Source organism: Australozyma saopauloensis, chromosome 1 (genome assembly GCF_035610405.1).
Source record: "Australozyma saopauloensis chromosome 1, complete sequence".
In the NCBI taxonomy this organism is placed as follows: domain Eukaryota; kingdom Fungi; phylum Ascomycota; class Pichiomycetes; order Serinales; family Metschnikowiaceae; genus Australozyma; species Australozyma saopauloensis.
Genome location: NC_086131.1, coordinates 588,815 through 616,745, shown reverse-complemented (window position 1 = coordinate 616,745; position 27,931 = coordinate 588,815). Strand labels below are relative to the sequence as shown.

At 42.6% G+C, this 27,931-nt stretch overlaps 14 protein-coding genes across 14 annotated transcripts; 9 read left to right on the top strand and 5 right to left on the bottom strand.

Annotated features, from left to right (window-relative positions):
* Window positions 1-184: 184 nt before the first annotated feature.
* Window positions 185-5,182, top strand: PUMCH_000288 (uncharacterized protein; the record flags this gene model as incomplete). Its single annotated transcript, XM_063019381.1, has 1 exon — window positions 185-5,182. The coding sequence occupies one exon, from the start codon at window positions 185-187 to the stop codon at window positions 5,180-5,182; it is 4,998 nt and encodes a 1,665-aa protein (XP_062875451.1).
* Window positions 5,183-5,337: 155 nt separating this feature from the next.
* Window positions 5,338-6,555, top strand: PUMCH_000287 (uncharacterized protein; the record flags this gene model as incomplete). Its single annotated transcript, XM_063019380.1, has 1 exon — window positions 5,338-6,555. One exon carries the CDS (start codon window positions 5,338-5,340, stop codon window positions 6,553-6,555), a length of 1,218 nt encoding a protein of 405 aa, XP_062875450.1.
* A 103-nt stretch (window positions 6,556-6,658) lies between these two features.
* PUMCH_000286 (uncharacterized protein) lies at window positions 6,659-7,636 on the bottom strand (the record flags this gene model as incomplete). The annotated part of the gene is made up of 1 exon (XM_063019379.1): window positions 6,659-7,636. The coding sequence occupies one exon, from the start codon at window positions 7,634-7,636 to the stop codon at window positions 6,659-6,661; it is 978 nt and encodes a 325-aa protein (XP_062875449.1).
* A 210-nt stretch (window positions 7,637-7,846) lies between these two features.
* On the bottom strand, window positions 7,847-8,329 carry PUMCH_000285 (uncharacterized protein; the record flags this gene model as incomplete). The annotated part of the gene is made up of 1 exon (XM_063019378.1): window positions 7,847-8,329. The coding sequence occupies one exon, from the start codon at window positions 8,327-8,329 to the stop codon at window positions 7,847-7,849; it is 483 nt and encodes a 160-aa protein (XP_062875448.1).
* Window positions 8,330-9,205: 876 nt separating this feature from the next.
* Window positions 9,206-11,605, top strand: PUMCH_000284 (uncharacterized protein; the record flags this gene model as incomplete). The annotated part of the gene is made up of 1 exon (XM_063019377.1): window positions 9,206-11,605. The coding sequence occupies one exon, from the start codon at window positions 9,206-9,208 to the stop codon at window positions 11,603-11,605; it is 2,400 nt and encodes a 799-aa protein (XP_062875447.1).
* Window positions 11,606-11,860: 255 nt separating this feature from the next.
* PUMCH_000283 (uncharacterized protein) lies at window positions 11,861-12,883 on the top strand (the record flags this gene model as incomplete). Its single annotated transcript, XM_063019376.1, has 1 exon — window positions 11,861-12,883. The coding sequence occupies one exon, from the start codon at window positions 11,861-11,863 to the stop codon at window positions 12,881-12,883; it is 1,023 nt and encodes a 340-aa protein (XP_062875446.1).
* Window positions 12,884-12,938: 55 nt separating this feature from the next.
* On the bottom strand, window positions 12,939-13,841 carry PUMCH_000282 (uncharacterized protein; the record flags this gene model as incomplete). Its single annotated transcript, XM_063019375.1, has 1 exon — window positions 12,939-13,841. One exon carries the CDS (start codon window positions 13,839-13,841, stop codon window positions 12,939-12,941), a length of 903 nt encoding a protein of 300 aa, XP_062875445.1.
* Window positions 13,842-14,257: 416 nt separating this feature from the next.
* PUMCH_000281 (uncharacterized protein) lies at window positions 14,258-15,196 on the bottom strand (the record flags this gene model as incomplete). Its single annotated transcript, XM_063019374.1, has 1 exon — window positions 14,258-15,196. One exon carries the CDS (start codon window positions 15,194-15,196, stop codon window positions 14,258-14,260), a length of 939 nt encoding a protein of 312 aa, XP_062875444.1.
* A 2,344-nt stretch (window positions 15,197-17,540) lies between these two features.
* Window positions 17,541-18,935, top strand: PUMCH_000280 (uncharacterized protein; the record flags this gene model as incomplete). Its single annotated transcript, XM_063019373.1, has 1 exon — window positions 17,541-18,935. The coding sequence occupies one exon, from the start codon at window positions 17,541-17,543 to the stop codon at window positions 18,933-18,935; it is 1,395 nt and encodes a 464-aa protein (XP_062875443.1).
* A 941-nt stretch (window positions 18,936-19,876) lies between these two features.
* On the top strand, window positions 19,877-20,896 carry PUMCH_000279 (uncharacterized protein; the record flags this gene model as incomplete). The annotated part of the gene is made up of 1 exon (XM_063019372.1): window positions 19,877-20,896. One exon carries the CDS (start codon window positions 19,877-19,879, stop codon window positions 20,894-20,896), a length of 1,020 nt encoding a protein of 339 aa, XP_062875442.1.
* Window positions 20,897-21,553: 657 nt separating this feature from the next.
* PUMCH_000278 (uncharacterized protein) lies at window positions 21,554-22,693 on the top strand (the record flags this gene model as incomplete). The annotated part of the gene is made up of 1 exon (XM_063019371.1): window positions 21,554-22,693. One exon carries the CDS (start codon window positions 21,554-21,556, stop codon window positions 22,691-22,693), a length of 1,140 nt encoding a protein of 379 aa, XP_062875441.1.
* A 304-nt stretch (window positions 22,694-22,997) lies between these two features.
* Window positions 22,998-23,543, top strand: PUMCH_000277 (uncharacterized protein; the record flags this gene model as incomplete). Its single annotated transcript, XM_063019370.1, has 1 exon — window positions 22,998-23,543. The coding sequence occupies one exon, from the start codon at window positions 22,998-23,000 to the stop codon at window positions 23,541-23,543; it is 546 nt and encodes a 181-aa protein (XP_062875440.1).
* A 1,104-nt stretch (window positions 23,544-24,647) lies between these two features.
* On the top strand, window positions 24,648-26,381 carry PUMCH_000276 (uncharacterized protein; the record flags this gene model as incomplete). Its single annotated transcript, XM_063019369.1, has 1 exon — window positions 24,648-26,381. The coding sequence occupies one exon, from the start codon at window positions 24,648-24,650 to the stop codon at window positions 26,379-26,381; it is 1,734 nt and encodes a 577-aa protein (XP_062875439.1).
* Window positions 26,382-26,513: 132 nt separating this feature from the next.
* PUMCH_000275 (uncharacterized protein) lies at window positions 26,514-27,425 on the bottom strand (the record flags this gene model as incomplete). Its single annotated transcript, XM_063019368.1, has 1 exon — window positions 26,514-27,425. The coding sequence occupies one exon, from the start codon at window positions 27,423-27,425 to the stop codon at window positions 26,514-26,516; it is 912 nt and encodes a 303-aa protein (XP_062875438.1).
* Window positions 27,426-27,931: the final 506 nt, after the last annotated feature.

Here is a 27,931-nt window from a genome sequence, read left to right as displayed (position 1 = left end):
AATTGCCTCCTCTTTTGTTTATTAGTTCCATAGTTTTTCATTAACATTTGTGTGCATTCTTGATTTTCAGATTTCCGTTTACCTTTCCTGTAGATACAGTTGCAACTGATTTGAATATAATCGACTCAGTACGTCTCGTGAAATCAAGGCAATTGCAAGCGATTGATTCCTCTTATACGCTGATATGGATACAAAATCTGTAGAGAAGAATTCTGGATCCAAGCTGAGTGCCAGTAGAGGAACTTCGTCAAGTGACAAGCGATACATAGTTCAAATAGAAAAGGCATTGGCCACATTCTCTTCTTTGGAGGAATGGGCAGACTACATCACATACCTTTCCAGACTCCTGAGAGCACTTTCGCTACCGGAGAAGTCGCGCTCTGTCCTGTGGATTCCACTCCATGAAAAGGTTTCAAATAAGTTGGCCCTATGTCTCTCCCCAACCTTACCAAGTGGAGTTCACCAAAAAACTTTGGAATTGTATGCATCCATTTTTGATGCATTGACATTGAAGGAGCTCAACAAGTTGGTTCCAGCCTGGTTGCCAGGTCTTCTCCTGGTACTTTCGTACGGCTCGACCCAGGTCAAACCTCAGCTTCTAGCTTTGTACGAGCATAAGCTTATAGAGCATCTAGACAAGCTGACTCTAAGGGTCGTCACACGGCCTCTTATCCTTTCTCTTCTCCCCGGATTAGATGATGAGAACTCAGAGATCTACTCAGATTGTCTTCGAGTGCTTGAGCGTTTCAAAGAAAGACTAGATCAAAATTCACATTTCTGGCAAAATTTATTCCTATGCATAATCTCCAGTCCCGAGAAAAGAATTGGCGCGCTCAACTGGTGTTTGTCGCACCTCCCCGTCTTCAGCACAATTCAACTGGGATCTGATGAAGTATTCTCCTCAGAGGCCCAATCTTGTTTGGGAGACAAAGGCGGTTTGCTAATCCGAGCATTTGCCTCTGCTTTGGACACATCCACATCGTTTAATCCAGCTACTGATATTATTGTGGTTCGAGGTTTTTTTGATTTACTATTGGCAAGACTCCCCCTCAACTCGCCAGTTTTGACTAGTGTCTGTTCTGAAACCGAGAAGCAACTTCTTATCATGGCATGTGTTAAGACTACTTTAAGAAAAGAGATGAGTCTCAACAGAAGACTCTGGACATGGCTTCTTGGCCCTAACTCGAGCTATGAAGGGCTGGAACCAAAAGCTCGAAAAGAATTCTTTTCTGAACATGCACTTCTGTATGTAAAGAGTGGCTTGTTAGCTTTGCTCAACAGCCCCGTTTTAAAAGACAGATTATCTGCTCTAAAGATGAGCCTTTCCCTCATTATTGATAAATGGGAAATAAGCCAGCTCGTCACCCCTTTGGTGTTTGAAACAATTTTGAGAACATGTGAAGCTGCGGTGCGTGAAGATTTGGATGGTTTCCAAGAAATTTTGCAAGACACAAAATTGTTCTTTAATCAGGTAGAAACAGCCTTCATCTGGCGTTATATTTCATGTGATTTGATGCAGCTGAAGATTGAAAGTGATCAGGAACTTCTTTTGTTTATCCTCAAGACGTTCGATCTTCCTGATGAGGCATCATTTGAACATATACATCTTGCTATTTTGACATGTCTTCTGAGCTTCGATTTGAATCAAAAGTCAATTTCAACCCTTGAATCTTTAGTGAGTCTAGCCAAACCTGAGCTACTTCTGGCATACGAATTAGATTCTACTCATCCATATGATAAAAGGGAAATTATCCGTCTGGTAAAAGAGTATTATGATGTTTTATCTACTGATGAAAATGGAGAACTCCCATTGAGTGGAGAAAAGATAACATTCATAATTCTACATGAACTCAAATCACTCTACGGCAATCAATTGCTGAGTTCATTGTATGGCTTACGTCTCGCAAGTATTCTATCCGAATTTGTATACGCTGTTCCATACTCAGAGGGTCAAATGGACGTCTCTGATATTGAATTGGTCAAATCCGTTCTTGATTTGGACCATGCGCCGTTTTTAAAGAGTGAATTGCTTGACGATACATGTGTCTTTGGCATTTACAAGTTACACAGATATTTTTTGACAAAGATGACAAAGGATCAGAAGTTAGAATTCTTAAGACTCATTACATATCATTTCTGGACAATTCTTGTTTCCAACTATCCAGCAAGAAACCAAGTCGAATCTGTTAAAGCCATTTTTGATTTATCGTCTAGCTATCATGAGGGTGAGGTTGAGGCTGGTATTGTTTCGATGATTTTAAATTCTTCGACTCAAGATTCGCGTAATGCATTCAAAACTCTTTGGATTCACTCAGTAGATCTCTATGATCCTCACTGTCTCTTGATAAATCCGCTTTTTATCATTCTTGATGGCTTAGAAAGATCGTCTTCTGATAAGTTCAGAGAAACAAATAATTTTCTTTACAGTGCGTACAAAGACAATACCATTGGGAGGCTTTATCACATTGTGACTGTTCCGATACTTTCTTTCATGCGATCAAAAAATGGCAGTCATTTAGTTACTGCTAACGATGACATGGGACTTTTACATTATCATGTGAGGACATTGAAGAATCTAATTGCTTCGAACCGGAAAGTAATGAAACATGTTCTTGGTCACGAGTTTGTTGGTGCTGACACCTTGTCCAAATGCCAGGAGATTTCTGGTTCTTGGCGTATTACCAACTACAAATCTCTTGTACTTAACATTGCTGTCTACTTGATCCAACTTGAATTCAATATCTGTGATACAGTTGATTTGCAAGAGAAAGCCGAATATTCGGAATGTGTTGCAAATGCACTCGGAATACTCGAGTTATGTATCGATGGATCTGAGACAAACTTCGATGCCCTATTTTGCTCTATAATTGATTCTTGTTTACTGCAAATTCAAGATTTGAGAGATTCAAACAAGAATCTCAGAAACCCAGATACGATTCTTGCTTATCTACGTACAGTTTTTGATATCTTGCAAACGACAAAACTAATGAACGTTTCGCTCAGCTATGCTAACAAAGCAGAAAACGAGACCGAATGCAAGCTTGCTACATTCATGACCAAAGTCTTTGTTGTGTGCGATTCGGCCAGTCTTTTGGAAGCTTGGTTTAAACTATCTAGTACTTTGTTGCACGTCATTAAAACAAGTGCACTAGAGTATCTGCTCAGTCTAAATGCGATTATCGCAGCGAAGGTGAGCACTTTGTTCAATGACTTGAGACTGTTTGAAAGTCCCAGTAAGGAAGCTAACCTGTTCGAGCTATTGCTCATTCTTCTCTCCGGATTAGAAAATTCTTTGGTGATCTCACACTCTCATTTGGTAAGACCATCTACCAGCGCATCAACAACATCTGCACAGGATGGCGGATTCTTGGGTAACGTTATTTCCGGCGTTTTTCAGATTGAATCCCCATACGCTAGATCGGAGGAAGACAAAGTCAACATTTTGATCTTGAACTGCATTGCTCAAGCATCAGAGACTGCTTTTGAGCTTTGGAATTGGGCAGACACTCTGCTGAGCATTGTTTTGCCCTCCAGTGCCTCTCGCCAGTCTGTAAACTTCTGGACAGCCAAAATTAAACTTAGATCTAAAAAATTCCTCGAGCGATTATGTGAACTTGAGCGTCAGAGAGTGATCGAGTCCATAATAGCAATTGCTGAACCTATCGGATCTAAAATCAAGGTACTTCATGTCCTTGACAGTGGACGCACGCAACTCAGCGTGCCGTGTATCTTGGAGTCGATTAAAAGTCAATGCTCACCTCAAGCTTTAGTGGAAAAGGATCGAATTTTTGTAAATCCAAACATCAAAGCCAAGCAATTGTCAACGTTCCTTCCTCCATACCTAAATTCGATTGACTCGGACGTCATAGATGAGCTTTGGGACTCTATATCAAAATTTGTGAGAGAATCTATCAGTCATGTCTCTCAGTACCACTCGGTATTGCTCGATCTTCTAGATGTGATGCGAGTGATAGCGCTCAAAATGAAAAACAGGAAATTTAATCAGAAGGATTTGGAAACAATGTTCCAAAGCTGTATGAATGTCGTTCTTTCCAAGAGGCAAGAGATCTTCGAGGCTTCTGAAGATGGCGTTGTCGGAGAGAGTGTATTTTATGATAAAATGGGCTCATTTGTAACTGATTTGAAAGTCTGTCTTCAAGATCAGGACAAGATCACGGCTATTATCAGCAATGTGATAAATTCAATGATTTTACCTAAGATTAAAAGCAAAACCGATCTATTTGATCCAAATGTCTCACTCCTTCTCAAAGCTATTGGTGAAACAAATCCAGTAAAATCTTGGAGACAAGTTGTTCAAGACATTTTTATGGATAGCTCATTTTTCTCCACTTGCCGTTTTGCTGAGAATTCTTGGAAGGATTGTGTGCTGCTTTGGATTTCCAATGATCAAGAAAAGGTTTCAGAGTTAATGTCGCGGGTGATGCCATCACAACAAACAGCCAAAGCGAATATTTTTCTATGGAATGACTCTTCTGAGATTCAAAACACTATTTTACATCTCAGAAGACTTTCTTATCTAATTGTTATTCGGCCAATCGATAGTTTCGGCCCACAATTGAATGACTTATTCGCTAGAATCGCTGCATTATGGACAAATACCCTGTCAGTTTTAGTTCAAAGTGAGATCCTAACTTTCTTAAGAGCAGTGACGTTAAAATTTTCAGATTCGCATCTCCTTTCACATTGGGCTTTCGTTACTCAATCACTATGTGATTGTTTTGCTTTGTTCCTTGCAATGAGTACCAAAGATCTTTCATCTTTGGAAGCAGATTCTCTCTCTCTTCTTTTATCGGCATGCAAATTGTTGGATCAACTCCTCTTATTAGGACTGGATGAATTTAATTCTTGCTCATGGCTATTCGTGAGTGAAGGTTCTGTTGCTGAAGAAGGTGAGCCAATTGCACTCATTGACCGCTTGGCTAAAAAAACAGAGTCCTTGATGTCGAAGGAGACTCCGATTTTAGTTTCCAGACCTCAAAAGGGCGAGTTGTCTCAACCATTACTCCTGGGTGTTCGTGAGTTAAAAAGCACCGCCATGTTGAAGGTCTTCTTGGGGCTGTTAAGCTATATCAATTATGAACGTACTTACGATCTATTTGATGGCTCAACTTCGCGTTGTGAGTCGGAAGTCTTACTTGATTTAGCATTATCTGTCAATTAATCAATAATTCAATATACTTTACTGATGGCCTAAGTTCGAAATATTTACTATCCATTTTTCAAAGTACCCTTCACAGTCATGACGTACCGAAAAACGCGACCTGCACGTTGAATTCTTGACACAAACAAGACCCAAAGAACACAAAAACCGCAAAGATGGCCTTCAAAATAAGAAGAGTCACATCGGGCCTTCTGCCGCAGCAACATATACCATCTAGCTTCAAGGATCATTCTGCACATGTCGCGAAGACGATAGCGAACAATGGCTTGACTCAACTAACACATGACGATTCGAAACCCCCAGCTTGGACGCTTCTCGGAGATGGGTCGCTAGATCCCATAAATAATGAATTCGAGTCAATTGATACTAAATTTGTATCTCGGCCGCACATAGCTACTTCAGCAGATGATATTCAGCGAACTCAATCTACAACTCATCACAACTCAAAGCATCCAAGAAGAGAGCCTAGTCTGAGCACAGATGCTGAATTTATAAGGCAGCATAAACTCATTAGTGATTCTAACGTATTTTCACCAAGTATGCCCGCTGGACGGATGGGTTTGACGCTGAAAAAGGCACCATTCGATCTACGATTGGAAGACTTAGAATTCGATCCGTCCGATCGTGATCTGCCTGAAAAACATCAACGCCAGATAGAAGCAGAAGATAAGAAGCTGCAGCAGGTATCAAATCTGGGCCCTACAACAACATACAACGTGCCTAAAAGCCTTGTGTTGGATCAACCTGTCAAAGCAACATATACTCCTCGCAGGTCCTCTCCGCTTCGACAAATTTTAGCGAAAGATTCTGCAAATACTTCAACCGAAGAAGTAATTAACTTAATTTCTGAAAGTTCAGCTCTACGACCTCGAACAAGCAAGGAAATTGCTGATCAAATACATTCTAGTGTGGAACGAATGCGCGTGATCGAAAACGTTAGATCTGATAGTGATGTCCCAGCCACTAGATATGAAGACTCAGATATGAAGATTCTTCAGAGTTTGGATGTGCTTCTACCTCCTAGAAGTAATAATTTGGAAGATGGCTCCAAACTTGTGTCTAATGTCTCACACCAAAAAGAAAATATTGTGCTGGAGCTTGGTAGTCCCATACAGAGCAGAAAGTTCCGAACCCAAAAGACTTCGAGGAAGAACACCAGAGACGGAATAAATAATGGGCGTAACAAGAGGCAAAGAATTCAATCGAAAGATTGGTCGCAAGGGCAATGGGGTACGTTGCGAAAACTTGTTCAGCTGCCGATTCCTGACAATGTCATCATTAATAGTAAGGCGGTTCGGCAAAGACTTGGATGTATGAACAAAAAGGAATTGACCCAAAGAGTGCAGTTTTTAAAAAATCAACTACAGAAATGAAGATATGAAGCTGCTGTGGCCAGTCTTTCTCTTTCACTTGATTAAATATATGATATTAATGAATGTTACGGACATTACCAGCAGATGCAGTTTTGGTGTTATGCTAAAAAACCTTTGACAAGACATCTGTAAGATTGCTTGAGGCACTTTCTTTTTTTGCGTGAGAGTCAGCGCGGGTACTTGTAACATCACGCTGGTCAAACGACTTCTTAGCCAATGACTCTTCGAATTCACTTCCTTCGACTTTTCTCTTTCTATCCAACCTCTTTGCCTTCTCCACATTTCCGACGAAGGTTTTATCAAGTTTCGCTTGTTGAGAAATCTCTAGCATCATCTTTGCTTGGCGCTCTTGGTTCTCCTTTGCAATCTGTTGTGTCAAGTCGGCCCATTTGAGGCCCAGCAAATATTTGATATTCATTATGTCATCGTGATAGTAGGAGGATTTTTTGCCTCCAATAATATTGCCATTCATGGTCTGAGCACACATCTTAGCATCCTTTTTCTTAACGAACTCGACCCATCCTTCTGTGAATCTTTTCTTCTTATTTCCACCATACTTTACTCGTTTCCGGTAAGAGGCTTGATCTTCCGGCTTCAAAAAGATCCGGTCAAGCTTACCAAATTTGGAGAGAACAGACCGTAGCTTCACAGGCTTCATGTATGGAGGAATGCTAGACAAGTAGCAGACTCCCGTCTTTTTTATCTTCTGCTCCTCTTTTGCGAGCTGCTCTGGGGTCATTTTCTTGAGTTTTCCAACTCGTTTTTTATGTTCCAAGACCATTGCTTCGGACTCATCTAGCTTCACTCCTCGAGAAGATGCTTCGAGTACCTCATCAACTTCATCCTCTGAATCTCCATCTTGGTCTTGGTTTTGAAGGTCTTTGCTTTCGAATTTATTTGTATCTAGCTTCTTCTTCGTGACGAAGACTGCCTCTTCCTCATCGGAAGAATCCACGAAATCATCCTCCAGCTCTACCTCTTTGGCAAGCTTTTTATTTTTTTTTTGGAATTTATTCACAGGAGAGAGTTGCTCTGAAGCGCTCTCATATTCGGAATCACTTTGCACGTTGTGAAGATCCATGGTACGGTGATGAGATGTTTCTAAGACAAGTGAAGAACAAGTAGAGGGTTGTACACAGTATGATAGAGGAGGAACCCATCCCCAAGCTTAACTGAAATTAATTCCAAAAAGGTATGTCTTTTTTAATAAAAAATAGCGACTAGTCAGTTTACAAGAAAATCTTGTCAATAAATTTTATTCATTACTAGTTTACATTATTTGCATAGAGAATTACTTCTTCTCCTCAGAAGCAGTCTTAGCACCCTCAGTAGCACCAGTGACAACACTGGAGACGTATTGAGCAGCGTTAGCAACTTGCTCCTTGGCAGCCTCGACGTACTCGGAGGCGGTCTCGGCAAAGGTGGCCTCGTTCTTGTTCACGGCGTCCTTAGCATCGTCGTGACCTTGCTTTGCGTTGTCGGCAACGGTTTGACCGAAGGACTTTTGGGAGTCTGGGGTGTTCTTTCCGACGAAACCGTCAACGGTGTTGGTCACAGACTCGGAGGCCTTCTCGAAGGTAGACTTTTGAGAGTCTGGGGTGACAGTCTCAGAGACCTTGTCAGTGAATGATTTTCTTCCAGCGTCAGACATTATGTTATTGTATTTGTAATGATTGTGATATTCGACAATATCGTGGCGACATATGCTCTTTATATACTTGTGACAGTAGCAATAATGGTGAAGCGAAATTGGCTGCAAAATGTGGTCCTGCATAGCACCCCCACCATGATTGCTGCAATACAAGAGTTTGGAGAACCAGGGCAACTCTGTCACAGAATTTGGGAAAATCCTGGCAATTGCCAGAAATGCGTAATGAGGCGCCCGGTTACGAGCCGGTATGGGATCAATTGATTCGGGGGTTTCTGGCTTTTGTGGTGGCCATGTCACGGTTTCTGCAGAAGCAATTCACACTCAATTGAGGAGGTGTGTAGCACCGCACCCAGAAACTATAGGCAGTGGAACAGCAACAATTGCTGACTTGAAGGGGTCAATATGGGCCAGCACAGATACGGTATATAGAGCAACTGTTCTATATTAAGCAATTTCTAGGTCAGATCCAGGATTCAACTGTATGTCCCACCTCGTAGTAGCCACTGTCTCGCTATTAATTGCCATTTGGCATTGATGTCCAAGAGAAACAATGCCTAACAAAATATTACTTTCTTGCACTTAGTAGATGTTGTTCATTATGATTTTCAAGTGAGCTTCATATTTTTATAAAAAACATACTCTACTTGGTGCTAGTGATGAACAACATCTTGCGGTTCAAATTCCAATGACCAGAGATTTAACATTCTATTCCTTCTGTGATAAGTTTGTATGAAATATGGTCCACTTACTTGTGCTTCACTTATGTGATTAAAAGTGTGTAAGAGAGATGAAATATCTCGCTCATGCTAAAGGAGCACACATGATTTTCGCCACGAAAGCCTCAATTTTTCTAGTTCAATTTCCCTCATATAAAAAATCGCCACTTAATTTTTTAAATACATGGTTCATAAACTTCTTCGGCTTCCCCAGTCAATTCCTACAATGATGCAGGTCTGATGCTCATCGCTTCTCTAGATCACTACCCCAATACACTTCTAAATGGGAAAAATTAGCGGATCAGGTGCAAACTCTGTCGATCAGAGGGTCGCTTCTCTTTTGCAGGATCTATTGAATGAAAAAAGCAGTAGATCACAGCTGGAAGAACCCGAAGATGACTCAAACTCCGTTCCAACTGTAGCTTTGGCTAGAGACCTACGATTCCAGGAAGTAATGGCATACGTACAAGCCAAGGCTCCTCTTCTTAGGCGTCAAAAACGTGCTATTCTAGAGAAGTCCGTGGATGTTGTTTTGACTAGTTTTCGTGAGAAGGAAAGACAAGAATTGGGCGACGAATTACTCGACCAACAATCAGAAAGTGAGTACGAAGAGACCGACCCAAACAATCTCATGGAGTCAAAAGACACCAATTCTCTCAATAAATCCTTGGTTTCTTTGTGGAACATGAAGAACTCGGTTGAGCCAGAGGATGAAAAGGTTTCGGCTAAGAAGCGTGCTAAGGATTCTAAGAACGGTGTGAAAAACAAGAAGGCCAAGAAAGATAGAACTCCGCCCGATATTAAGCTATCTTCTTTGGGCGGACTTCTGGCCATCACCACACAGCTTATGGAGTTGGTTGGTTTGCCAATACTTCATCCTGAAGTTTATCTCTCCACCGGTGTGGAACCACCAAGAGGTGTATTATTATATGGCCCACCCGGTTGTGGTAAGACTACTATTGCCAATGCTCTTGCGGGTGAGCTCCAAGTCTCATTTATCAGCATTTCCGCGCCCTCCATTGTTTCCGGTATGTCTGGAGAATCCGAAAAGAAATTACGAGAAGTGTTTGAGGAAGCAAAATCATTGGCACCATGTATTGTTTTCATTGACGAAATTGATGCAATCACTCCAAAGAGAGATGGGGGTGCGCAAAGGGAAATGGAGCGTCGTATTGTTGCTCAACTACTCACCTCCATGGATGAATTGACACTCAGTAATACCGATGGCAAGGCGGTCATTGTTCTTGGAGCAACAAATAGACCTGATTCACTCGACTCTGCTTTGCGTCGTGCGGGCCGTTTTGATAGGGAAATACTCCTTAGCGTGCCGAATGAAGAACAGCGTTGCTCTATCCTAAAAACCATGACGACCTCTCTTAAATTGCAAGATTCCGAGAACTTCAATTATTGGGAATTGGCCAAATTGACCCCTGGTTTTGTTGGTGCTGATTTGAAAAGTTTGGTGACTGCTGCTGGAATTGCTGCTATCAAACGTATTTTCGAAAGCATGAGCGAGATCGAAGAAGAAAAGCTCCTCAAAAGTGACAGCATGGATGTTGATGGCGAGCTCGCAAATCTTAAATTTGAGAACAAGTCTGAAGCTGAGAAGCTATCTACAATTCAAAGGTTTTTACATATGCATCCTTCCCCTTTGACCGAGGAACAGCTTGCTCCTCTCAGTATCACATACGACGATTTCAAGACAGCTCTCCCGACTATTCAACCCACCGCCAAGCGTGAAGGATTTGCAACAGTTCCAGACGTTACATGGAAGAACGTAGGTGCCTTAACGAAAGTTAGAATGGAGCTTCATATGTGTGTTGTGCAACCGATCAAAAAACCAGAGCTCTATCAGAAAGTTGGTATCAGCGCACCTGCTGGTGTTTTGATGTGGGGTCCTCCAGGATGTGGTAAGACCCTTCTTGCGAAAGCAGTTGCCAATGAGTCAAGAGCTAACTTCATTTCCGTGAAGGGCCCTGAATTGCTCAACAAGTACGTCGGTGAATCTGAGCGGGCCGTTAGACAGGTCTTTCAACGTGCTCGTGCCTCTGCACCTTGCATTATCTTTTTCGATGAGCTAGATGCTTTAGTTCCTCGTAGAACCTCATCGTTGTCTGAATCCAGTGCGCGAGTGGTGAACACTCTTTTGACTGAACTAGACGGACTCAATGACAGACAGGGAATTTTTGTCATTGGTGCCACAAATAGGCCAGACATGATTGATTCGGCAATGCTTCGGCCTGGTAGATTGGATAAAACTCTTTACATTGAGTTACCATCTGCTGAAGAACGTTTTGATATTTTGAAAACTCTTACACAGATCAACAACACTCCATTGAGCTCGGATGTTAATTTGCAAGAAATCGCTCAGAATGAAAGGTGCAGAAATTTCTCTGGTGCGGACTTGTCTCTGTTGGTGAGAGAGGCGGGCGTTTTCGCCTTGAAGAAGAAATTTTTCTTTGGTCAGAAGGTTCAAGAACTAGACGAATCCGGGTTTTACGTCGACAGTCAAATTGACAATAGTATTCTTGTTACAAGAGAAGACTTCATGGGGGCTTTGAGCGCAATCGTGCCAAGTGTGAGCGACAAGGACCGTGCAAAATACGAAAGGTTGAATCTGAAGATGGGCTGGGGCGTCATTCAAGATGAAAAGCAGGAAAGTAATACTCAAGAGGCTCTGTAATTGAAGTATGTCGGACTTCGATGTTGCACAATAAAATTTTGTATTATATAGAATCATAACACAATGATGAACTTTTTAAACAGATGTTAATAATGGTACAAGCGTTGCCTCGAGGAAAAAACACGAAAGTAACACAATGCTATGTTCCTACCACTTTTACTCGCTATTGAATGAACCAATGATACATTATTCAGAAAATACGCTTTTTCTCATGTAATAATGCAACTCTGATCTTGTGTGTTTACGTCAATACTCATGAAGGTGTGCCCCTCCGCTCATTCAATCAAGCTACAACTGAAAAGTATATACATCATGCTTCGCCAGCTTGGAATACCCGCAAGGCTTCGCGCTTTCCAATTGCCGAAACGCTTGATTCACTCATATGCTGTGAGTGATACATCTCACCTAGGAGATGCCCTCTCTACTGATATCCCTACTGTTTCTTTGAGTTTTGACAAACACGAACCAGCACAAACACCAGCATATGAAAAATCGCCTATTGTGTTTCTTCATGGATTATTTGGTTCGAAAGCTAATACTAGATCTGTGGCCAAGAGTGTGGCCAGAACTATGGGAAGAAATGTTTACTGCTTAGATCTTAGGAACTTTGGTCTGTCACCTCATGATCTGCGACTTGACTATCCAGCCCTCGCCGCTGATGTAGAACATTTTTTAGATGAACAAAGCTTTAAAGAAAAGCCGATTTTGGTGGGGCACTCTATGGGTGCTAAAACTGTAATGGCTTTGGCTCTCAGGCGTCCAGATCTTCCTAAAATGATTGTGTCTGTCGACAATGCGCCTGTATGTTTGAGCGCATCAAACGGACCTTTTGGAAAGTACATTCGTCAGCTTCGATATGCTTTGGAAGACAAAAAATTCGTCAGTATCAAAGACGTTGATGCAGAGCTCGCAAAGGTCGAACCAGTCAAGGAAGTGCGCCAATTTCTCTTGACAAATGTAAATAGAGGCGCTAAAGAGGAACCCTGTTCTTCCAAAATTCCTTTGGATATCATCGCTAAGGCTGTTTCTGCGGGTAATATTGCTTCCTGGCCGTATGATTCTAACGTTGTGAGGTGGTCTAAAGGACCAGCTTTGTTTATTCGGGGAACTAAGTCTACTTACGTTCCCGATGAGGTTATTCCTGATATAGGTAACTACTTTCCACAATTCGAAATTAAAGACATTGATGCGGGCCATTGGGTGATTAGCGAGAAACCAAACGAGTTCATGGAGGTCCTACAAGATTTCATCGAAAGAAAAGAAGACGAGGAGTTTTAGAACTAATGACAATATTGAATAAAAAACTAAAATTTATCCTTTTCGTTCTGATAGATCAAAGGTCGCTTACTTTAGTAGTAGGTGTGACATCTTCATAGACATCAAATCTTCTTTGATAATGAACGGGAATGCCAGAACGGGCTGCGGGTAAAATTTCTTTGTCTAGCTGAGCATATAAAATCTCTTCTCCTTCTCCAGCCTCAGCAATGACTTTACCATATGGATCCACAACAAGAGAATGCCCATAGGCCTGGTACCCTGATCCACCCACGTCGCGACCAGGCGAGCACAAAACGGTGAAAATTTCGTTGTCTACTGCTCTGGCTTTAGCAAGCAAGTGCCAATGCAATGGCCCAGTAGTTGTGTTGAATGCACCTGGGTAGAACATCGCAAATGAATTATTAGGAGCTCTTGAGGCGGCCATTGCCAATTCGGGGAAACGGATATCGTAGCAAATACCTAGACCAACATTTCCAAAGTCTCCTAGTTTGAAGACAGTTGCTTTGTCACCTGCGCTCAAGGTCTCGGACTCCTTAAAAGTAATGCCATTTGGTATATCTATATCGAATAAATGAGTCTTTCTGTGCTTCGCGATAATTTGCCCCAGCGGATTGAATGTCAAAGACGTGTTGAAGATTTTGTCGTTCAGAGTGTCATGCTCAGGAATAGATCCACCCACGATAAAGACGTCATGTTTGCTAGCCAACTCCGACAAGAGTCTACTAGTCTCTCCATTTGGAATTTCCTCAGCATATTCACGGAATTTGTCGACCGCGTAGGGTGAATTGAAGCATTCCGGCAACATGACGACATCTATTTTGCCAATCTTTGACTTTGTGATTGCCGAGTCAATGAATTGAGTCACTTTCGATAAATTGGCTGCTTTGTCTGCACCAGCGATCAATTGAATCAAAGCAATATTGAGATTTCTTGCAAGAGGGATTTTTGGGACTGGCATGATTATCTTTCACGTTTCTATTACTATCCAATGCTTCTAAATGAAGAGATGTTCGGACAGTATTGGCGATTGCAGATAAGAGACAGTATGTGTATTACTCATAGTCCAAATGATATTGAACCTAAATGCAATGACACAATTTGACAAATAAAATTGGTAAGAGCACTCTTTACAGTATCCAAAAAAAATCTACAATTCAATTGAAGGCTAGGTCAAACCAGAACTCTGGTGCAGCCTGGAACCCCGAAGTAATTCGATGTTCCGATTACAAGTACTGATGATAAATTAAATAACATTAGATCCGAAAAGAAACATAGGTTTTCAATTTAAATGGGTCAATTTGAATTCTGAATAGACATCAAACCACGAAACCTGTGTTTTCAATCCAAATCTGTTTCGAGCAAACTAGCACCATTTTACAAAATTATACATTTTCTCGAGCGCGACTTTCGCGTAAATGCAAACTCTTCTTCGTTGTACTTGTTTGCCTGCAGCTGTTTGTATGGGTCTTTGTCGTACTCCTCCTCTGTTAGAGGAGCGTTGAGGAGTACACTAGAGTTGACTGAGGCATTTTTTAGATGTCCTTTCTTGTAACTGTTATTACTTGAATTGCGTGAGTGTCCACGAGCATGGGTTTGGCCCATCATACGTGACAATCTGTTGTTCAGTTTCTGGACCTGTTCCTGGAATTCTTTGTCTTTTTGAAAGTGAGCCAATGCAAAGTTGAAAACTGATTTCACATTATTCATAGTCTTCGCGGAGCACAGAATATAGCCAATGGCATTGATCTCGGAAGCTACCTGTGTGGGTAAGTTTGGGTCAATGGTCAGTCTCAAATCTGTTTTCGTTCCAACCAATACAACAGGAATACCAGGACAGAAGTGGTTGACTTCTGGGTACCACATGTCTTTCACATTCTGGAGAGATACGAGGTTGTCTAGCGCGAAACAAATTAAGATCAAATCTGCATCAGGGTATGACAATGGTCTCAAACGATCATATTCTTCCTGACCAGCAGTATCCCAAAGGGCTAAGTCTATGAGCTTTCCTTGAGGAGAGCGAACCGTTGTAACATAGTTCTCGAAAATTGTGGGGACGTAGACTTCTGGGAACTGCTGCTGAGCATAACTGACTAGCAAACAGGTCTTACCACAGCCACCATCACCTACAACAACAATCTTCATACTGTAAGAAGAATTCTTTGAGACTGAACCTGTAATTTCATAGTTGGGAACCACTGGATTTGTTTTCACCCTTGCATTGGTCGGTTGTGAAGGCAGAGATCTTTGCTCATAGGGATTGTAGAAACCAGAGGCGAGTTCAGGCGAATCATACGATACAGATTTACGGGCCATCACGGACAGTGAGAGAATGTGCAATATTAGGGAGGCGGGTGTGAAGGATTGATGTTCTCCTAAGAGTTGTTGATGTTATGGATCAAAGAAGAACGGTTGAGCTATAATTAGTGTGCCGTAGTATAAGAGTGCCGTAGTGCGGGTCAATGATAAGCCACTGATCAGCATTGTAACAGGAGATGCGCAAGAGGTTCCAGATAGAGATTAAAAATCTTGCCAGAATTTGCGAGATACCATTTTTGGAAGCGCCACTCGATGTTTGTCGTGTTTCCATCTATATTTCCTTTGTGTAATTCCGGGAGTCTGAATATTAGGCTGTGCAGTTTTAAAAGCGAGAGTTGGCTGTGCAACGAGTTCAACTTTTCATTATGACTAGGTATATTTTCGTTTTTTTTTTTTTGTCTTTGTTTTGAAATGGTAGTCATTGGTCTGACTAGACTCGAATCGGTTCGGCACTGATCCCTCAATCCAAATGAACATAACATAAAGGATGAAGACATTTTGAGCTCAGTTAGATAAACCCGTAAATTTCAGGATAGATTCGTGAATTTACCATTTCGACCCACACTAGCTCGACAGTGTACATCACAAAAACAGATCGCCTAGTCATGTAGTGGAATACGATGTTCCAAGTTTCAGTCACCCGTATCAGAAGCTATCGCAAAGTTTGCTATCAGTGATATAAGAAATGCTGCGTTTACTTCTCCCCATTTAAAATCATATGTTTATGTGATTAGGTTGCCCTATTTGGACAAGCATGGCCTTTTTTGTTCATCAGTGTCCCACCTGTAGGATCAATGTTGTCATAGCTTTGCTTCAGTAGAGTGTGCGGCTGGAATGTGCGAAGTTGGGCGATGCGTCACATCATTATGTGGTACGGAGTCTAGATCAGAAAAAATAGGAGAAGGAAACGGCTCGATGCGAAATCCTTCAGTAGATCAATTTTACTGCATCCGTCTCAAACGGCTGGACCAGGGGATCGTTGAGAAATAGCTTAATTGGAGCACAACATGCCGTACTGCATCAACGGTTTTCTGGGTTCCTGTCTTTAATTTGAGCATGCACTCAAACTTGGATCACATGCCGTCCATTGAAAGATTCAGAGGTTGTCTGCAGTACCTCTGTAAATGGGACTTTATGGTCGGACGAATTGAACAGGGAAAATGGTGGATCATAACTCTCAAACAGGACCAAGAAAACGACCTGTGGTCCTACAATGAGCTACGATTCAGATCAATTATCAAATTTGAATGATTAAAGGAAAAGCTCGGAAGGTTGCCCGTTTTGCCCGGTCTGACACATTCTAGAGATAGTTTATTAAGCTTTTGAACGATTGAAGCGAAGACCAAAATAAGGAGCGAAGGCATCATTGCATTTGGCGTTGCGTTAATGCATCGGTCAGCTTTCAGTGCAGGGACGACAGCGGAACAGAAAGAAGAATACTTTAATTTCGTCATATCTGTAGGGATCATGCTAGGTACAAGACCACCGATGCTAGGCTTCACCTCTTTCTCGGGCTAGCCATGAAAATCTGCAAAACGGCAAGTTTAGTGTTGGCACATCAGGTACAATCATTGAGGGAAGTCATCTCAAGACTGGTAATTATAGACATACGAATCTACTACGAAAATCTAGGCCCTCGCTCTTCTTCAACTTGTGATCCAATTGATCCAGCCATTGTAAGTCCTCTTACTTTCGACGTGAGGGTTAGAGTGATTTATGAAGGAGGAATGGAACGAAGAAAGAATTACCAAAAAAAGATCAAATGAATGACAAAATACCAAATTGTGCTCAAAACCGCAACGTATCGTCTGAATCAGTTAGAGCGTGTGACCACACACTTTCGGGGTTTCCCCTGAAAAGGCCCATGTATTATTGACTGTAGATAAATGGCCGTGTTTCAGGGTTGTTTTGCTGGATCCAAGCCTTATTTCGCGGTTTGCCGCCAGAGCGCGACCGAAAGTGTCACCACTACAGGCGCTCGTATGCTTGCCTGCAGTAGCCGATGCTTGTCTCTGACCTAATCTGTAATTTGACTTGCACATAATCCATCTTTGAATGTAGGGAGTGCATTCGCCGCGCCAATCTTTCCTATATGCCTATCAAATATGCAGAGCTCGCGTACTATGCCGAACATTTAGGTGGCCCTTGCCCAGCTTTTTCTCCGACGCTGCAGGCCCCTTACCACTCATAACACCTCCATGTTGTTTTAAAACCGTGCTGGCCGCGGCCACGGTACTTGCAGACACTCTTTTTCCCCTAGTTACCACTCCTTCTTTCTTTCATTTATAATCCAACCCCAGTCATTCCTTTAACCTACGAAGCGTAGCTAGTCTCTCCTTAAATGAAGATCGCCACTCTTTCTCTTATTGCTGCCACGTTGTTCAGCACTGCTCTGGCTGACTGTCAGAACATTGGTGGAAACTGGTATTGCTCCCAAACCAATAAGTTCATCTACAACAATGTGGGTTTTTCCGGTTCCTACAACGATGTCACCTCCATGGATGAGAACTCCGGTACTTGTTCGTCCCAACCTGCCCCATTCTCGGGCACCTTGTCTCCTTTGGACCAAGAATTGTCTGTTCACTTCAGAGGTCCTATTAAGTTGAAGCAGTTCGGTGTCTACTACCGCTCTACTGGCGGTGCCTCCAAGAGAGACGTCGAGGAGGAGAAGAGAGATGATGACTGTGCTTTGGTTGAACGTCACGTTCACAAGCACGTCAAGAGAGCCACCACGGTTGTCACCCAAATGGTTGTATTGGACCAGAATGGAAAAACCGTTACTCCATCTGCTACTGGCGCCGCTGCTCCTGCTGCTCCATCTGCTCCTGCTGCTCCTGCCGCTTCCGGTGCTGCTTCTTCCAGCTCCTCCGGCGCTCCTGCTGCTCCTGCTACTCCTGGCTCCTCTGGCTCTTCTGGCTCTTCTGGTTCCTCTGGTTCTTCCGGTTCCTCTGGTTCCTCTGCTCCATCCAGTGCCGCTTCTTCTGCTCCTGGCTCCGCTGCCGCCGGTGATTGGATCAGATCGTCTTACTATGTTCCAGGTTCCACCACCAACTGTACTATCATGAACCATTTCGGTGGTGCTGGTTCTGGTGTCTGGTCCTCTGCTTTTGGTAACTCTATCTCCTATGCTAACGCTGATAACTCTGGTTGTTCTTCTTCCCCTGTTGCCCTCGGTGACGTCTTGATTGGCTCCAACAAGGAGTTCCTTATCATGTCTGGCCTTCAATGTGGTGACAAGTCTGAAACTGGAGGATGTGGCTTCTACAGAAAGGGTATCCCCGCTTACCACGGATGGAACGGTATCGAGAAGATTTTCGTTTTCGAGTTCCTGATGCCTTCTTCTGGTGCTACTGGCTTCAACGGTGACATGCCTGCTATTTGGATGTTGAACGCTAAAATCCCAAGAACTTTGCAATACGGTGCTCAATCGTGCTCTTGTTGGTCTAGTGGATGTGGTGAGTTGGACTTGTTCGAGATTCTTTCCAGCGGTTCTAACTCATTGATCACTCACTTGCACGACAAGCAGGGTGACAACGGCTCTGGCTACGGTGGTGGTGGATCTGGCGACTACATCCAAAGACCAGTCCAAGGTACCATGAAGGCTGCTGCCATTTTCACCAAGGGTAAGATCCACGTTATGCAACTTGACGACTCTGTCTCTTTTGACTCTGTCTTGGTGTCTGCAATTGTTGACGCTTGGGTTGCTGCTCCTGGTACCCCAATTAACATCGGTTAAATAGTCACTTGATAAACTTCTTTATATGTTTTAGTATAGCACAATTTATATTTTTAGAGTACTCCTTTGTCTGCGTACAAATTCTCATTGAACTTTTCAGGTTCATGGCAATGGTGTTACATGTCTTGGAATGACGGCACACCATGAATTTGTTGTCAGACGATTCACATATCATGATCATAAAAGCGAATCCAATATTTTATTCTGTAGGATTCCTTTTGTATTTCTTTCGAATTACTTTTGTGAGAGTGCTGCTTGTCTTGTTGCCTTAGTAACCTGATCTTAATAAAAGCCCATGCTGTAAATACTTTACATGACCTTCCTTAAGCAGATGAAACGACTCAAAAAAAATGAGAAAAAAAATAACGATTAACCCTAGAGTTGATTGAACAAAAAAAATTCTACCCCACTTCGATTCTCGTTTGTAGGAATACAGCAAATTTATTGCAACACACCGTCAGGAGGTAAAAAAACCCATACACCAGGCACCTCCAAGTGGACGACCATTTTGAACAGAAAAAACCTCCCCACTCCAGCCAACTACATCGTTCTGCATTCGCAATTCAACCTTGAAGTAGTGCGTTGTATAGCTTTTACCTGCAAGTTCCAGATTTGGTATTCTTTTTCTCCGTTTCCGGACTCAATTACCGTGATTCTTTGATATCTGTTTTGAGGTGGCTTCAATTGGTAGATTTCACTACAGAACAATCAACGTCTCCCCAATTGATCGCACACATCAATTCATATCGAGCAAATTCATCTCGCTTTTGAACTTTGCCCTCTTTTAGTACTCGCCGTTGTTGTCTAGTTGGCGCTACTGTTCTATCCGAATCAAATCCTCTAAACGGTCAGTTGTTTGTCGAAATTCTCCACATCAACCGGTCTAGACAAAATCATCACATAAAACCCATCATTGAAAGGAAATTCTAACATCACATATAATGGATTTAGACACTGATGTTCCTATGGAAGACGCCGTCGAGGACGTGCAACCTACCAACACAGAATCACAGAATCTAAGTAAGAAGCATGCTGTGGCCGAATCTTCATATGGCCAATTAGATCAATGGATTGAGAAATTATCCCAGTGTGAGCCTTTGAGTGAAGCCGATGTCAAGAAACTTTGCGACTTGGCCATCGATATCTTACAATGTGAGGAAAACGTACAACCTGTGCAAGTGCCTGTTACAATCTGTGGTGATGTTCACGGTCAATTTCATGACTTGATGGAATTATTCAAAATCGGTGGTCCATGTCCAGACACCAACTACTTGTTCATGGGTGATTATGTGGACAGAGGCTACTACTCTGTGGAGACCGTCTCATACTTGGTATGTATGAAGGTTCGTTATCCCAATAGAATCACCATTTTGCGAGGCAACCACGAATCCCGTCAAATTACACAAGTGTACGGATTTTACGATGAGTGTTTGCGCAAGTACGGTTCTGCCACTGTTTGGAAGTTGTTCACCGACTTGTTTGACTACTTCCCGATCACAGCATTGGTCGACAACAAAATCTTCTGTTTGCATGGAGGCTTGTCGCCAATGATTGAGACCATAGACCAAGTCAGAGAACTAAACAGAATACAGGAAGTTCCTCACGAGGGACCCATGTGTGACTTGTTGTGGTCTGACCCAGATGATAGAGGTGGATGGGGTATTTCTCCAAGAGGAGCCGGTTTCACTTTTGGCCAGGATATTTCCGAACAATTCAACCACACCAATGACTTGAGCCTTATTGCTAGAGCACATCAATTGGTCATGGAGGGTTACTCCTGGTCTCATCAAGAAAGCGTGGTTACCATTTTCAGTGCACCAAACTATTGTTACCGTTGTGGTAATCAAGCTGCGATCATGGAGGTGGATGAAAACCACCAAAGACAGTTCTTGCAATATGACCCATCTGTGCGCCCAGGAGAGCCAACTGTTACGAGGAAGACGCCAGACTACTTTTTGTAATTGCGAAATCAAACTTTATCACGAGCTATTCTTGACAAAGGAAATGATTTGTCTGGTTTCGTAAAAGAATACAAATAATATCAATTCATCCGTCGATGTATAATCAACAACAGTCATTCAAAGTTTCAATGTAGGATTTGTGTGCTACAAATTCGAAAGCAAATCATTTTGTATGACAATTATGTTTGTATTGTAAGGTCTGTGCATTTATTAGGTGGACAGGCTAACAGCTTGTATTTACAATAGATGAAGCAATGGTTTGACATTCTCTATAGATTCACTATGGAACTGTCATTAATCCACAACCGCTTATTTCCAAATTACTCGTCTTTTTTTTTTTTTTGCCGCAGAAACGATTTTTGAGTACACTCTCCAGCCTCATGGAAACAGGCATAGCTCCAGCACCCATGAGACATCTGTCTATTGGCCACTAAATTCATTCTAGAAATAAAGCAAACGGATGAGTAATTATTTTTTTTTTTACGTTTTTATGTTCTCCATTGAGTATCCCATGCTCCCCTACATTTACCCTCTGGTAGTGTTCAACCAACCAGAGCCGATTTTTTGTCAGCCTGTGTGAAGGACAGAACAACCCCCATCCACACTGAACCTTCAGTAAACGATCTCCCCAACGAAACACAACACACCACTTCCACTATGTTGAGACGTTCAGTGGCTCCTTCTCTTCGGACCCGGAATATCTACACCTCTGTTTTGGAGTCTGACATCAACATCACCCGTAATGGAAAAGTCAACCTCAGTGTAGGCCAAGGCGGCAGATCCTCAAGAACCGGATACACAGCCACTGTATTTGGTGCTTCGGGATTTTTGGGCCGTTACTTGACCTCCAAGTTGGCCCGTCACGGTACCTCTGTTGTGGTTCCATTCAGAGATGATATGAAGAAGAGATTCTTGAAAGTCACAGGAGACTTGGGTGTCGTGAACTTTGTTGAGTTCGATGCTAGAAACTTGGACTCCATTGCCGAGAGTGTGGCTCACTCCGACATTGTTTTCAACCTCATTGGTGCAGACTATGCCACCAAGAACTTCCTGATGGCTGATGCTAACATTGGTATCACTGAAAGAATCACAAACGCAGTCAAGGAGGCCGGCAATGCCAGATACGTCTATGTGTCCTCGTACAACGCCAACGCTGCTTCTGATTCCATCTACTATGCCACAAAGGGAATCGCTGAGAACCTTGTCAGAGATATCATTCCAGACTCCACCATTGTTAGACCTTCCCCAATGTACGGTCGTGAAGACAACTTGTTGAACTACTTGGGTCCAAAGTTGAAGATGTGGACTCCAAACAAGAACGCTAAGGAGATCTATCCCGTTCATGTTCTCGATGTTGCTCGCGCTTTGGAGAAGATTGGTTTCGATGATTCCACCGTTGGCCAAACCTACGAATTGTTCGGTCCTAAGAAATTGACCTTTGCCGAGATCAGACAAATGATTCACGGTATCACCCAAGACTTCTCTCAAGTTGGTCCAATTTCCTACGGTTTCGGCGAGTACGAGCTTCCTGTTGAGGTTCTTAAGTTCGTTGCTCAGCTCAAGCAATACCTTTACTGGAAGGAAACCAACCCAGACCAAGTTCAAAGACACTTGATCCACCAGCAAATTGATCCTGCTGCAAAGACTTTTGCTGACTTGGGAATCACAGACACCGATCAATTGGCTGATGTCTTGTTCACTTACGTCAAGGGTTGGAGACATCCTTTGATCGCCCAACAAGGTGCCCCAAGCAAAAAGGAGTTGAGAAAGTTGCGTGAACAACAGCACTTTATTTAGACCTCCTCGCATTTGTAAACTAATTGCATCTCAACGTACCACTATATATTCCTATTCATCTCGAATAAGACACTAAGAAAATCAATGTCAATTTATTATCAAAAGATTAGCAGTTAAAAATTATTTGCTTCGCAAACATTTCCAATTTTGTTTCGGCATTTTGCTTAGTGGGTTCTAGTAATCCAATCGCATACCAGATATCCCTATTCCTTTCGCAGCCTTCCTTATCAGCACCGGAGATTGCCGAATCTGATCATCCATATAAGTACTAGCGACTCTGTCACTACTTCTTCAATAAACACAAATGTATACGTTACCTTCTACGAAAACCTTTGTTGAGCTCAACCTGGATCAAAAAAGCGAATGCCTCGCTCATTTGTTTGAACCCTGTCAAACTTTGGCAAACCTTCTCATACAAAATGTCTTCAACCGAAACTACCAGAGTTACAATGACTTCATTGAAAGCTGTCGAGCATTCCTCCTTCTGTTCTTAGAGAAAGAGCAAAGCAAACGTGAAGTTCTGCCCGATATTGCTCAGATCATATCGGCACATCCTAGACTCGGTCCCTCGAAAGACAAGCTCTCTTCTCATTCATCGTCTGAACAGAAATCGCTTGCTGGAAGCCAAGAAGAGTCACAGAAATTGGCATCTTTGAATGCTCTTTATGAAGAAACGTTTCCGGGCCTTCGGTATGTCGTCTTTGTCAACGGCAGATCTAGAGAGACAATAATGGAAAATATGAGGAGCAGAATTGAGAGAGGAGATATACAACTAGAAAGAAAGGAGGCTTTTAATGCCATGTGTGATATTGCCATCGATAGAGCAGAAAAGTTGGAATCAAAGCTATGAATCTGATAATCTACCGAACAATACTGTCTGAGAGCTATAGTTATCATTAATTGAATATTACGTGCACAAATCTCTTATTTTTTGTCTAGGTTCAGGTTGTGTATTTATTCTGGTTGGATACCAGAATCCGAAAAGGTTTTACATCTCCAAGAGACTGTTATTGAGTTTAGATAAGCCATTGTATAATTGAATCTCATTAGATATTTGCAAACTTACGTAATTGTAGAATGAGTTTTTTCAAAGTTGATAGGAAAGTAGTGTGTCGCCGACAGTTCACAGATTTTGACAGCTACTTTATAGATTGGACAGATTCAAGAACTCCAAAATAAAGTGTACTTGCCTCTTCACAATTAAAAATGACAAACTTGCCCATACAAATACACTTTATATTTCACTAGAAAGAAAATCTCCCTTTCTTAACATGTTATAGTCGCAGGGTCATTTGTGAGGTGACATTCATAGAGGCCGCAGTCTCTACCGGCCATAATCATTCCAAAGGGTGAAGATAGTAATTTTAAGGAGTTCAGCGTTTGAAAATAAAAATTCGCCTTTAATTGAAATTGTCAAGTCTCGTCTTGTCATTGATCCTATTCTCACACTTGGCAGTAATAGATTAAATGCGACGAAGAACAATGGCCCACAACCCAGATGCCAGCAAAATATTATCGGAGAAAATAAATAACAAGGAATTGAGAAAAATACTTTAATTGTGAATACCTTTATTATTATAAACATGTAGCAAGGTACTCCGTTGCCCCATTGAGCGCCTACACCACCGTAATAGTAGGTAATTTGGCCCACCCACGACTACCTCGAATCTACCAACGATAAAGCCTTTTCCACCTTATTACCCACTACTTTCACATCAGAACACTCAAAATGGTACGTAATAACACCTGGATCACGTAAAAAGTGATGCCCAAGAGCTCAATTACATATCTATGTATTCACGGGCCTCATTTGTCCACCCAATACTAACAAAATTAGGCTGGTGCATTAGATAGCGCCCGCAAAGAAATCAAGCGTCTTTCCCTCGAGGACACCGCCGAATCCAACTATGGACAAATCTTCTCCGTCTCCGGTCCCGTCGTGGTTGCCGAGAACATGATTGGATGTGCCATGTACGAGTTGGTCAAAGTCGGTCATGCCAACTTGGTCGGTGAGGTGATTCGTATCAATGGTGACAAGGCTACTATCCAGGTCTACGAGGAAACCGCTGGTGTTACTGTCGGTGACCCAGTCTTGAGAACCGGTAAGCCATTGTCGGTGGAATTGGGCCCTGGTTTGATGGAGAACATTTACGATGGTATCCAAAGACCCTTGAAGGCTATCAAGGACAAGTCTCAATCCATCTATATCCCAAGAGGTATTGACGTGCCATGCTTGAACAGAGAGGTTCAATACGACTTCAACCCTGCCTCCTTGAAGGTTGGTGACCATATCACTGGAGGTGACATCTTCGGTTCTATCTACGAGAACTCCTTGTTGGACGACCACAAGATTTTGTTGCCACCTCGTGCCAGAGGTACTATCACCTCTATTGCTGAGAAAGGCTCCTACGCTGTTGACGAGACAGTCTTGGAAGTTGAGTTCGATGGTAAGAAGCACTCTTACTCTATGATGCACACCTGGCCAGTTAGAGTTCCAAGACCAGTTGCTGAAAGATTGACTGCTGACTTCCCATTGTTGACCGGTCAAAGAGTGTTGGACTCTTTGTTCCCATGTGTCCAAGGTGGTACTACATGTATCCCAGGTGCCTTCGGTTGTGGTAAGACCGTTATTTCGCAAGCCTTGTCCAAGTTCTCTAACTCCGACATTATCACTTACGTCGGTTGTGGTGAGAGAGGTAACGAGATGGCTGAGGTTTTGATGGAGTTCCCAGAGCTTTTCACCGAGGTCTCCGGCCGTAAGGAGCCAATCATGAAGCGTACTACTTTAGTCGCCAACACCTCCAATATGCCCGTCGCTGCCAGAGAGGCTTCTATCTACACTGGTATCACTATTGCCGAGTACTTCCGTGATCAGGGTAAGCACGTCTCCATGATTGCAGACTCCTCCTCTCGTTGGGCCGAGGCTTTGAGAGAAATTTCTGGTCGTTTGGGTGAAATGCCTGCTGATCAGGGGTTCCCAGCTTACTTGGGTGCCAAATTGGCTTCTTTCTACGAACGTGCTGGTAAGGCTTTAGCATTGGGTTCTCCAGACAGAGTTGGTTCCGTCTCCATTGTTGCCGCTGTCTCTCCAGCCGGTGGTGATTTCTCTGACCCTGTGACCACCTCCACTTTGGGTATTACCCAAGTTTTCTGGGGTTTGGACAAGAAGTTGGCCCAACGTAAGCATTTCCCCTCTGTTAACACTGCTATCTCCTACTCCAAGTACACCAACGTGTTGGATTCCTACTACGAGAAGAACTACTCCGGATTTGCTAACTTGAGAACCAAGATCAAGGAGATTTTGTCCAATGCCGAAGAGTTGGAGCAAGTTGTCCAATTGGTCGGTAAGTCAGCATTGTCCGACTCTGACAAGATTGTTTTGGATGTGGCTACCTTGATTAAAGAAGATTTCTTGCAACAAAACGGATACTCCTCTTACGATCAATTCTGCCCAATCTGGAAGACTCACAGCATGATGCGTGCTTTCATGTCCTACCACGATGAAGCTCAAAAAGCTGTGGCAAACGGTGCTGTTTGGTCTAAGTTGGCCGAGGCAACTAGTGACGTGAAGCACGCTGTCTCCAGTGCTAAGTTCTTTGAGCCACTGGAAGGTGAAGAGGCTGGCAAGAAGCACTACAGCGAATTGTTGACCAAGATTACTGAACGTTTCGCTGAAGCTTCTGAGTAATGGAGCAAGTCTCCGGTGCTGACCACTACATTTTCTGTTCCTATATTTTGTCGATCATTTCAGAATACAATTCATATATCAAATACGAGTAGCTCTCTTTTTTTTTATCAATGAATATTTTCCTGATTAATTCTAAAAGCAGAAGCATCCAATGAAGTTTCTAAACAGGCTTTCTTGAACCTGAATCAGTGATTGCGACCGAGACTTACTGGATTCAATGGGTTGTGCTAAAGGGGTATATGACGGCTGTTCAAGAATATTTTCCAGCGACATGCCAATGTCTTGCATTGGTATGAAAGATGCTGTGCTTTGATTGACAGAGTTAGCCACAACGACCGAAATGGGCTGCGGCCAATTATGACTTGAAGATGTATCTCTAACTGATCCAGACCACCAATACCTGATCCGATTTGACCAAGTCTCTGTCTCTGGCATTGTTTGATATGGGTGTTGACAATTTAGAGAGGTATCTGGATCATGTTGCGACGGAGTAGGACGGAAGTTTCTTAATCTATCATTTGCTGAACGGCCAAATGGATCTTGCAACATGGTAAATGGCGTCACTTGTAATTTTGGCGCCGAATCAATTGGGTGAGGAGGCTCATGGGGCCCCACTCTCATGCCTTTACAAGGATCAATGGATTGAGGAGATGTCAAGGCATTTTCAGCCAAGACTAATTTTGGAGGGGACAATTCGAGAAATTTGCTATCAAGCGCTGCCTGACCGCCTTCTTTGTTTTCAACACAGGTAGCAGATTTTGTGTAACGTCCTTTTTGAACAGAGAATCCAGAGCTCCAATCGCGAGCTCTAGATACAGCAAGATTGAAACCTTTCAGCTTCAAATCCAGAAGCAGAGTAATTGAATTAATTGGGGCAGAATTTGCTTTCTTGGAAGGACTAGAATCCAATGGAATTGTTGACCACTCTTCGGCTGTAGTCTTGTTGACCTCAACATTATTTGAAGACGAAGGGCCTGGTTTATCGTCAATTGTTTTCAAATCTAATTGTTCCAATCTGATTTGACTAGTTGAACAGAGAGACATTCCGGCGTGAAGAGGATGTGCCTTGAAGTATATACTGACGTTTTTGCAACCAATTCTGTGTATAGTCACGAAGTGCAGCTCCGAAGTCAAGGACCCCAATATGTACGTATGAAATCGAAAAGATCCATTAATGCAAAAACTTAAAGGAGCGAGCAAAATTGCTTCACGGGGAAGTTCTTCTTTTCAGAAATTCTTCTGCGTTCTTATCATCATCTTCGTCATACTCGTCATTGTCCATCTTCCATCAGCAGGACCAAACACAACTCGAAGTTGTGGGACATGCAATGATTAGATTAACTTCAGATGATCATCAAGTAGGGGTTGGACTTAAATCCAACAGGTGACCCTGTCATTCTACGGTCCCTCCATGCAATGGGGATCAACTACTGTTCCGGCCAAAGAGTTCTCAATTGCGTGAAGAACACATAACGAAAGGAAACACCTCAGCAACCTTATTAGCTTCTTGTTACAGCCGCCATACTAATCATGATTCTACAGTCTGCTCT